The sequence below is a fragment of the Genypterus blacodes genome, unplaced genomic scaffold (genome assembly GCF_046128005.1).
Source record: "Genypterus blacodes isolate CSIRO-AG114 ecotype Tasmania unplaced genomic scaffold, CSIRO-AGI_Gbla_v1 ptg000334l_1, whole genome shotgun sequence".
Classification (NCBI taxonomy): domain Eukaryota; kingdom Metazoa; phylum Chordata; class Actinopteri; order Ophidiiformes; family Ophidiidae; genus Genypterus; species Genypterus blacodes.
The window spans coordinates 49,590-60,000 of record NW_027467119.1 but is presented as its reverse complement, the minus strand read 5'-3'; the positions used below and the strand labels follow the sequence as shown (position 1 = coordinate 60,000).

The 10,411-nt window shown below is 47.6% G+C and overlaps 1 protein-coding gene across 2 annotated transcripts in view; it reads right to left on the bottom strand.

The window, feature by feature from the left end:
- The window catches only part of gpatch2 (G patch domain containing 2), a 6,801-nt gene extending 308 nt beyond the window's left edge, over positions 1 to 6,493 (bottom strand). The window contains exons 1-10 of one of the 2 annotated variants that reach the window (XM_076137751.1): positions 6,327 to 6,493; positions 5,308 to 5,551; positions 4,314 to 4,864; positions 4,051 to 4,115; positions 3,614 to 3,811; positions 2,604 to 2,724; positions 2,263 to 2,302; positions 2,061 to 2,125; positions 1,783 to 1,871; positions 1 to 1,132 (exon numbers count right to left, since the gene is read on the bottom strand). The exon at positions 1 to 1,132 is cut by the window's left edge and continues 308 nt beyond it. In XM_076137751.1, coding sequence (XP_075993866.1) covers positions 966 to 1,132; positions 1,783 to 1,871; positions 2,061 to 2,125; positions 2,263 to 2,302; positions 2,604 to 2,724; positions 3,614 to 3,811; positions 4,051 to 4,115; positions 4,314 to 4,864; positions 5,308 to 5,551; positions 6,327 to 6,376 — 1,590 coding nt within the window. In that variant the 5' untranslated portion in view covers positions 6,377 to 6,493 and the 3' untranslated portion in view covers positions 1 to 965. The remainder of the gene's footprint in view (positions 1,133 to 1,782; positions 1,872 to 2,060; positions 2,126 to 2,262; positions 2,303 to 2,603; positions 2,725 to 3,613; positions 3,812 to 4,050; positions 4,116 to 4,313; positions 4,865 to 5,307; positions 5,552 to 6,326) is intronic. The other variant, XM_076137752.1, reaches the window with a different exon arrangement.
- Positions 6,494 to 10,411: the final 3,918 nt, after the last annotated feature.

Genomic DNA, 10,411 nt, shown 5'->3' with positions numbered 1-10,411 from the left:
CTGCAGGTTTACCTCCTTACCTTAAAGCTTCAGCTGAGCCTACATCCATCTAAACTCTGCCTCAGTGATGACAACACAAGATTACAGATAAAGGAATGACACCTGCTTTACATACAGACTACATACATGAAGTTAGACTTTAAAGTTAAACATCTTCATGGAGAAAGTTGTCAGATTAAAAAAAGTCCCAAAACATTCCCAGGTAAAACAGGACAGTGGATTAAAAACGTTGGCGAGCCTTTGTTCCAAAGCTGGGTTTGTGGCGGCGGCTGCATGCACACACACACACACACACACAGCCAGGATAAATAACACACGAATTGCCATTTCATTGTTTTATCTTTTGGGATCTCTTTCATTCCGCAGCGCTGCCAGCTTCTGCTTCTTCTTCCTCCTCCTCCTCCTCCTCCTCCTCCCACTGAGTGATGGGAGGAACCTTCAGATGACATCATCACAGTGAGCTCACACTTCCTTACAGTCTAACCTAAACTCTTGACCTCTGGTTGTGCAATATTGATCATAACTGTTGTATCATTCAGTCTCTAACCTTTAACCCCCTGACTGACAGGAAACGCTCCCCTCTGCGTACGGAGACTTCAATATCACCTTGTGGCGTCTGAGGTAAAGGGTCTGAGGCCGCACGCCCACTTAAACAAACTAACAGCGAGGCGTGAACACACTCCTCTCTCCTCTCTCACTCCGTCCCGGTCGTCCTCGGCCTCTTGTCGTCGTTTCCCCAATATGGGAAAGTTTGAGTCTCTAATTCAGACTCTGTGTCCTCCTGCAGTCACGTCTCACTCACACAGCTGGGTTACCCTGGACGCCATTTTGTCATTGTTCGTCGCACCCTGAGCAGCATTTCATCTCCGTCCTCCTTGTGGTTCTCTCGTCTCGTCGGCGCCCCTGCTTCATGTCGAGGATGGGGGGTGGTGGGGGGGTGGTGGGGGGGTTGGGAGTGGGGGGGTTCAGTTAAAACCTAGACCTGTGCCCTTTGGTCTCTGCATGGCCCTGATAGGCTCGGTGATGCCCCTCCCCTCTGGACCCAGGCCCATCCCCGGGGTCCAGCCCATGCTCTGCAGCATGCGGCTCCCCATGTTGCTCTCTGGGATGGGGAGTGCGCTTTCCCCGACAACTGCAAAGAGAAGGAACAGGTCAGCAGGGCCGTCACAACATGAAGTCAAAAGAGCAACTTGTAGGTGAAAGGAAGCACATCGAACCGTGGTCCCTCTCTCCTCCTCCTCTCTCCTCCTCCTCCTCTCTACGAGCACAGAGGCCCACCCACTGCTCCTTTCAACCCTCCCTTACTTTGTATGCAGGCCTGAGGAACAGCATTCAGCATTTTCTGCCCCCCCCCCCCCCCCCCCCCCCTTCCTCCTTCAAATGCAGCAACTCCTCCAGTGAGCAGTGAGCGGTTTGTGCGGAGGGAGGAGATACGCAAGTAGTAATTGGCTAAGAGGTAATCCGGTATCTGAGCTCTGATAGCACGGCACGCCAGCTGACCCTGGTCCAGCCTGGCTTAGGAGGGAAAAGGGGGTTAAGAGCTGACAGGAGGGAGAGAGCGACAGACAGCATCTCTTTAATCTAAACCCTTTGAAATGTGTAAACAAACCCTGGCTACTGAGCTCAGCGACTGAGCCTGAACACAAGAGAGATGAAGAGGAGGGAAGGAGGCTGCTGGAGCTCAACCGACCCAGCCAGGAAGAAAAGAAGAACCCACGACAAGAAACCAAAACAATAAAAGGATCAGTTGGTAATAAGAGCCAGATGGTGTGCATCCCATACCTGAGGGGGCCGCCGAGCCGAGGGGGGCCGCTTTGCGCCTCCGCTTGACATCGCCCGTACACAGAGAGCCCAGGTGTCCGCTGGTCTGTCTGCAAAACCGGGCAAGCCACACAGGAAATGTGACAGCATTAGTTTGACCTCAGAGGGCTGCAGCAGGAGGCTCGGTCACAAGCTTATGAGTTTGGGGCGGAAAAGATAAATCCTATGAAAACAGTGTGGATGCATGACGGTGTGTGTGTGCTGACGGACAAACACATCCCCTCATGTTTGAGTCTCACCTGCTGGCTGTTTTGACTGAGCAGCTCCTGCGGTGTCCTCTCTCTGTCCGGGGATCCCAGTGCAGCTGCAGGAGGACGAAGAGCAAGCAGGCAACAAATCAAACAGGTTTGCAATTACAAATAACACCAGTAAAACTTTAATCTGCCACAACAAAGTGTTCTTAGATGAGACCAATGAGAAGAGTAAAGAAAGAGGCGTCACCTGTCCGTGTTCTCTCCTGGAGCCTGAGCTGAACCACGGCCTGGGGGAAGGAAAACAAAGACATATTGATAAGTTTGATATTTATTTTGGGGGGAAATAACGGCTATAATGCGTAATAAATATAATCTATAGATCTAATCTAAAAAATAATCTGTAGATTAATCGTTAGGTGCGGCCCTGCATCCGTCGCTTCCAAATGCAACAGTCGACCACAAATTACAATCACATGAACTAAACCAACGCTGCATCACCACTACTATGCTGATTTTGTGTCTTGTGGCAAATATCACAATAAAATGTGAACGACAACAACAACAAGACAAAGTTAGTGAGCCGCTCACTCGTGGGAGTCCTGGTTCTGCCGTCCCAGTCTCTCGCTGAAGCTGTGGCCCACGCCGCCCTGCAGCCCCGCCTCGGAGGCCGACTGGTTTCCATGGAGACGGCTCAACCTGGCCTGGAACCCTGATGAACACAGCGTGGGGTTCATAAGCAATTAAACCCGGGACATGGATGTTGAAATGATTACATTACTTTGCACCGACTGGAGCAGCGACAGGAAACAAACCAAACGTTACGAAGAGAATACGTCACCTCAGCTTTACGCGCCTTAACGAGTGTAATGAGTACAATTATGATGAATGTAAATGGACGCGTTTTAAGCCATTGCAGCAGTTTCGATAAATCAGATTCCCTCATTATTATGCTAATTCATGCAGTCGGGACGCTGAGGAAAACTAATCACATCGCCTCACTCTGTAGGGGAACACAGCGGCGGAGCTTTGACCTTTGCTTCACATATTGTTAATGTGTTCACAACGCTTGATTCATACTTTTATTGACACCTCGTGTAACACCGGGGCAAGTCATTAAACAACACGCTGGAGACGAATATATGAATAGATCGGTGCATTACATCATCCAGAATTAGCAGAGCAAGTGTGCAAATGTAACGATTCACGTGATTGTGGTGAGTGTTAGTCATGTAAACGCCCACACAGACGCTTGTTTTGGAGGGGGGCAGGGGGGGGTGGAGCTTGGGTGGAGCCTCAGGTGCGACAAACCTATCAGGACAATCAGAGCGCTGAGTCACCACGCAGACTAGAGATAAGATCCAACCAGCACAGACGGGTGGAAACGTTTACGTGGGCGGGTATCGAAAGCTAAAACCAAAATATTAGGTGGGACAATAATTACTCAATGAATCGTACCACATCCTCCACTGCTGTCCATCGTCTTGGTGAGCAATGTTTGCCTTCTGCTGGTCATGAGTGAGACTGCAATAATAGTGTGCATCCCTAAGTCTCCTCCCACCGCACCCCTGAAGTTGCTGTGGGGTGAGTTTGTCCCTTACCTCTCTGTGCTCCAGGAGTCATGAGGGGGAAGGATCCGGTGAGGATGCTGTTGAAGACGGGGTCGGCGAGATCCAGCTCCTCCGACCCCGTCTCCCTCTCCCACCAGGGAATCACACCGGCCACCCCGCAGGCGCCGCCGGGACCGGAGCCGGAGCCCTGCTCGCCCTCGCAGAACCAGTCGCTCTGCTCGTCGTCGCCTGAGAGGGAGAGGGCAGAGGTCGCAGATACCGAATGAAATACGATTCTGCTCGTGGACGCTGGCAGATGTTGTGTCAGCGGTGTGTGTGTGTTGTCATGTGTAGGAGTAACAGATGTGAGGCTGTTAGTCGCTCTGCTTTCCCCCTAATAGGACAAATTCATCACAGTGTAAAGGTTTGACCTACTTCCCCCTCACGCCTCCCCTACACAGCCCCTGTTAATGTGGTAAACCTGGTACCTTGTCGTCCTTCATCGTTGGTGTAGAGGCCTCCGTCACTGCTGTTACTGACACTGCTGGTCTCACTGAGCAACACGGGTGAGGAAGAGGGAAAGAAATGGAGGTGAGTCAAGCTTAAAAATGAACAAGAAGGAAATGATTATTACTATCTTCTTCTTTCCTTCCTCACCTGTTGGCTTTCAGGCTTATTTGCTTTCTGTTAAGATGAAGTTACACATTTCTGGAAACATCAGGCATGAAGTAACAAAAGTCAAAACACTAACCACCTGTCACTCATGTCCTCATCTGAGCCCTTCTGCTCCTCCAGCTCCATCTTGTCCTTGGACCCGTCTGTGGGAGAGAAGACCGGGTCCTCACTTTCCACCACCACTCCTTCATCTGCAGCTTCTACTCCCAGCCTGTGCGGGGCCAGTTTCCTTTTCTTCACCCCTTTCTTCCCTCCCCCGGGCCCCGCCATCCCTCCTCCGCAGAGCTCCATGGCGACCCTGCCCTCGGCCACGGCCATCCGAGACGGCCTGCCACCAGTATGGGCTTTGGGGACAGGCGGGGGCCCTAGCATGGTGGAAGAGGGGGCGCTCGGTTCCGCAGGTGGGTCCACAGCCATACGTTTGACTTTACGCCGTCGTCTCAGGCTGCGGGTTCCCTCCGCCGACCCCAGAACACCCAGGTCGTCTTGCCAGAGCGGCCGCTTGCCCCGTCCAATGTCGGCCGTGAGGGGCGTGCGGCGTTTGGGGCCCAGTTGTTCATCGGAGTCGCTGTTGTCCCGGGCGTGGCTGTTGGCAGCAGAGACGCCTCCTGTGCTGGCACGGTAATCCTGCAACCAGAGGCTACACTGAGAAACCTGGGACACTTTGAGCTTGTGAATCACGCCAAAGCAATAAAAGAGTGACGCTACTTTTATATAACTATAACTTCACCTGGGAAGGATTGAGAAAACCAATTTACTGGAATAAACAGTTGCTGTATTGTGGCCAAAAACACTCTGTAAGTCTAAGTGAGGCCGAAACAGAAAAGCCTGTGTAGTGACGGGCAGACACTGGCACTCCAAACTCATCTGGCAGCGTTTCTACCCTGACAACATCACTAACTGCTTAAGATGCACAGAGATGAAGGCTTAAGAGCACAGGCTTCACTCTTCACATCCTCCAGTTGGACGTTTGAATGTGGAACCTTCCCAAAGTCACATGACCTCACCCTCATCTCTCCATCCAACAGGGTGTTCTTCTCTCATCTCCCTCTGTCCCCCCGTCCCCTCACCTTGTGTTCGTCAGCACTGGACTCTGAGCCCTCACTGAGGTGGCCCGTCTCCCAGGGCGGATGTGGATTGTCGGAACGCCGCTTCCTGCCCCTCCGCTTCCTGGCCTGCCTCTTCAGCAGGCAGCCTACAGCCAGCGCGTGGTCTCCTCCATCGCCGAAGCCCCCACGGGCCGCTTGTTCCGAGCTCTCCTCCAGTGCTGACACCAGGTCATGGACCAGCTCGTCCATTGTCCGGCGAAACTGCCTGAGGTTGGGAAAAAGGAGGGCGACAAGGGAAAACTAGGATCAGATTAGATCGCCTGGTTTTCCTATTTAAACCTAGAAAGAGAGGCTGAGGACTGAAGTGTGTGTGTGTGTGTGTGTGTGTGTGTGTGTGTGTGTGTGTGTGTGTGTGTGTGTGTGTTAAAGAGTTAAGAGTACCACTAGTGGGGGGAAAGGATGGGAAATAGTGATATTATATCCAAGACAAGACCCGGAATTCTGTATCATTCACGTTCAATCGATTAAAATCAAATACGCAATCAGTGCCTGTGACGCCCGTTGTTATGAAACACACGTTAGCCGTCTGAATTCGTACCTGAGCGAATTTACAACTTTTCCTGAGTCCTTCTGTTAGTGAAACTTTCAGGCCCGAGTGTCACTTTGCACACCGCCCGGGAAAGTAACGTTAACGAACTACGCTGTAGCTTAGCTGTGTTGTTAGCTTCCCTCGCTAGCCTCTCCGCGCTAGCTAGCCAAGTCAACAACAAGTAAAAATAGCGAACTCTGCAACGGTAACAGCTTCTAAACTCTTCTGATAAACGCTACACAACTACCGACACGTAACAACACCCGCGCCGCTACACCGCCCCGCTTTTAACGAATGTCTCCGGGAAACAAACAAGGCAGCCTCGGGTTCTCGGTTGGGGTAATCTGTGGTGCTAGCCGACTAGCATGGTTAGCTTTAGCTCCCCAGCCGGCTGATTCATCAAAGTGGACTGAATATGGAGTGAAGGATGTTTTATGAGCCAAAGACCTACCAGCCTGTTCCCGCTTTGCCGATGGTTTTTAGGTTAGCTGCGCGGAACATGAAAGCCGTCAAATGCCAGATACCCTCAGCCAGAAACAACGGACACACAGTTAGAGTACATAGACAGCATCCTGACACAAAAGCTACGGGGATCAATGTGCGACAAGAGGAGGACACCGTGAAGGCAGCATAAGTGTGGTGCCTTCAGGGACTGTCCGGAAAATATGCTTCCCTGGGATGGCCGCACATTTTGATATGGTCGGAGATTCAGTCTGAACCAAGCGGTCAGGCTCTTGTTGTTTTGCTTTCTTCGAAGGACAACCAAAGTAATACGAAGTATGCGAGCCAACCTGATGATCACCAGGCTGAAGCTTGAATCACACTAGAAGAGGCATTCATCAGTTTCCAAAGTGTTATTTATACTTTTTTTTAATAAAATTTGGACTACAAAGATGTGAAAGAAATTCTGTTTTGTGCAGCATTGGTATGAACCTCTTCATTTTTATTGTGGTGAGCTAACTCAACCCTACAGACGTCTGAGTGCAGACTGCACTGTAAATCACATGCGCCCCAATGCAGCACTTGTTGACCAGAAAGTTGAGTTTGCATGTAGGTGCTTTGTTTGAACACTGGAGGGCAGTGCAAATGAACAGACTCTCCATGGGAGGATAGCAGGCATTTACCAGAACAGTGAGTGAGTCTATCAAATAAAGTCTGTCAAAAGTCACCAGTATAAGCAGTGTCGTATTAAGGCAAGTTCTTGATGCAGGACTCATTGGGGTACACTGACCTTGTGACAGGTTGTCTTGCATGAGTATCTGTCAATACAGTTAACAGCAACAACATGTGTGACAGTCTGACTAACTCACAAGGAAGCTGCATGCTTAAACAGTAACATGTGAAACTGTGCGCTAAGGAAATATAATATGTTTGCTGACCACAAGTTCCTGTGTGCGATGGCGTGTTTGAGGAAATAAAGTTGAACTAACATTCTGACACATAACGTTAACAGGTGTCCCTCCCAAGATTCCAAAGATGTCACAGGGTCTAGTGGAAGATAACCACTTCAGAGCTGTCTCAGGTTTCTGACAAGGGGCCCAGGTAATATTAGTAAGGCGCTGTCCGCTGGCCACACCACAGTCAGACACTTGACATGCTCACTGAGCGGAGGACTCACCAAAACCTCCGCTACCAGAATAAAGACTTGTGGGAATTTTCCCAAATGATATCAGGAGAGGAGTTTGAAGAGTCAGATGAGGTTGAACACGATGCCAGTGACGCCACATGGAGCTGGGTAAAGTAGATTGTGAATCACCTGCATGTGTGTAATTCATTTAAAAATTTCATGGCAAAGGAATTGTGTGGGAGTCGAGAATTCACTTTGAGTTTCACTACTTCTAATTAACGCAGAGGTGAAAGATTCATGTGCGTTTACTGACAGGGAAACCAACGTGGGCTTTTGCGTCATTGCTTCAAATGGAATGACACACAAAGTATCTAAAGGGACGTATCAGAGAGATTGTGTGTTTCTTAGTTCTTCACTAATATCAATGGGTCTGCCTGTCCTAAAGTGGGATATCAAGGGTGTGTGCCTCAATAATCTCCCCCTGTAAGACGATATGGTCTTGAGAGGAAAGGAAAATAGGGTCAGGGGCACGAGAGGCAATGGGAGGATAGCTGCATGGAGTGATACATAAGCTAGACAAGGCCGTGGTTTTGTCCCCCCAACACTTTTTTGAAGATCATCTTATCAGGAAAAAAGGAATTTTCCACATCTAAAAGGAAAAAATACACTACACACTAAAAAGGGAACTGTTTCTTGTTGATCTTCAGGGTTCTGAATGGTAAATTGCCTTTTCATCTTTGCTCCTTGATCACATTCAATCACAGTAAACATTCAGTCATGTGTCAGGAACTTTTAACTTGAACTCACATTCAATCTGAGCTGGGTAAAACATGTTTAAATGACTGTGCCCCTTACAAATGTAATGACCAACAAAGTACTATTCCATTTTAAGAGTTCAAAATAAAATGTTCAGATCTTCTAAACACGTTGTAAACAGTTGTTTTCTGTAATCTTGGATGTCAGAGTCTGTTGTTTGTCTTTATATACTGTATGTTTCTTTACACGTCACTGTATGTTTTTGTACACATTAACAATACTGATAAAATAAATTCAATGACTGTGTTTTGCTTTTAATCTGGTTGTGAAGTGTGACTGTTCCACTTGATTTCCCTCTCTTATCGCGTGACTCTCAGACCAGCACAGCCTGAGCCAATCAGAGGTCTTGCGTCAAATCATCAGTGTCAAATGATTGCGTAACAACTTAAACAAATGAGCTCCTGCTGATACAAGTGGGACGACCTAAAATGACCATGACTCAGGTGTTCACATGTTTTTGTGTCTTGAGACAAATTGTATGGACTTGGATAAGTTAATAGTTGAATCTGACTATGTTTAAATATTCATTAGAATGATCAGGGGCAAACTAAAACATAATAATAGACGTACAATAGAATGTATGTACCACTTAAAGGTCGATGGGCCGGTGTTTCCTCTTTCACAGGCTCACATGTTCCACGTGAGAATGACTTTGTCCATAGTTTGTTTTGGGGAGATTACACACTTCTAAACAATTTGAGAGACCAGACACCTTCTCAAATCTGGTTTCGACGTTTTGATTGGCTGAACAGTATGGGCCCATACCGGCTGGGACACGCCTCCAAGCACTTAAGAGTGAATTTTTGAAGTGGTACAGAGTGACATGAGGTCAAGTTACAGGAACCAAACATGGTCTGCTGTAACTGTGTGTGTAATGCATGGGAAATTAACAGATAAGAGGAGTTTAAGAAAATGAAAGAGCAGATTTTTCCAATACTATGTAGTTTTCTTTGAATAATAAATCTCTTGCTGAGTGACTATTTAGTATTATGACAACTTGACCTGCTTCCTGTAGCCTGATACTGGTCTTAGCACTGGGTGTCACACTTTTAGACTGAAATCACCATCATGTGTTGTTTACTGTTTGTCCAGCTGTGGAACTACATTGGTTCAGATTTCTTGGCAAAGCAGCTTGTTCTTTGAAGCTTGTCTAAGGTCAGCTGAGGAACCCATCTATTGCTACTGGACCCCAAGCCTGCCCGCATAAGGCCTCTAGAAGCACCAATGGGTGGAGGCCAATGGAATCAAATAGCATGTGTCATCCAGTTACTAAAACTTAACACATTTTAATTGAATGCCTTACTTAGAATATGCAGTATGAGATGTTGTATGAAACAACACATTTAGGTGTCATTTAGAGAGTAAATTGGCACAATGGAACACATGTGGTTAACAGTATGAAAATTTAACATAATGTGAATGAACTTCCTCAAATTCCTGGCATTTCTTATTCTGATTGAAACGATGACATCACTTAACAGTAACAGCAATAACTTGTTAACTGAAAACCTCACCTATGTTAATGTCAGCTCAGGTCAGAGCTGCAGGGTTACAAACCACACCCTGACACAATCCTTCCTCAGCTTTCTGGCAAAGAAAGACAGTACCAGTTGGAAAAACACTTAGCAGACACACACAAGACACACACACACACACACACACATACACACTGTTGTAATTGCCTCTTGTTGCAGAGTAGCAGCATGTGAGATCACTGAGGCATGTAGCCTACAACTGCCTGTCTTCTCTGGAAATACCACTTCCAGGAAGACATATTTTGCAGACAGGTTTTGGCCCTGAGCCTAGATCCATATGTCATTACATGCTGAGCAAAGACACACACCCACACCCACATTGTAAACCAGCCATACATTTGGCCTACTTTATTATCAGTTCAGCTTGCCAAGTCAGTCTGTGTGTTTTGTTTTGCAAGACAAATATTTTTCCCATCCCGTACTTGCTATTGAGTTTTATATTCTGACCCATTTGTACTCTACAACTGCATGTATATGTAATAAAACAACACATATCCACATGTGGACTATATTTACATATATTGTAACCTAACTGTGCTGTTGTCTAGTCTCATTTAGCCCTAAATAACTGGACATTTGTTATTTTAATATAGTCTTATCACATCTCTTCTTCGTTAC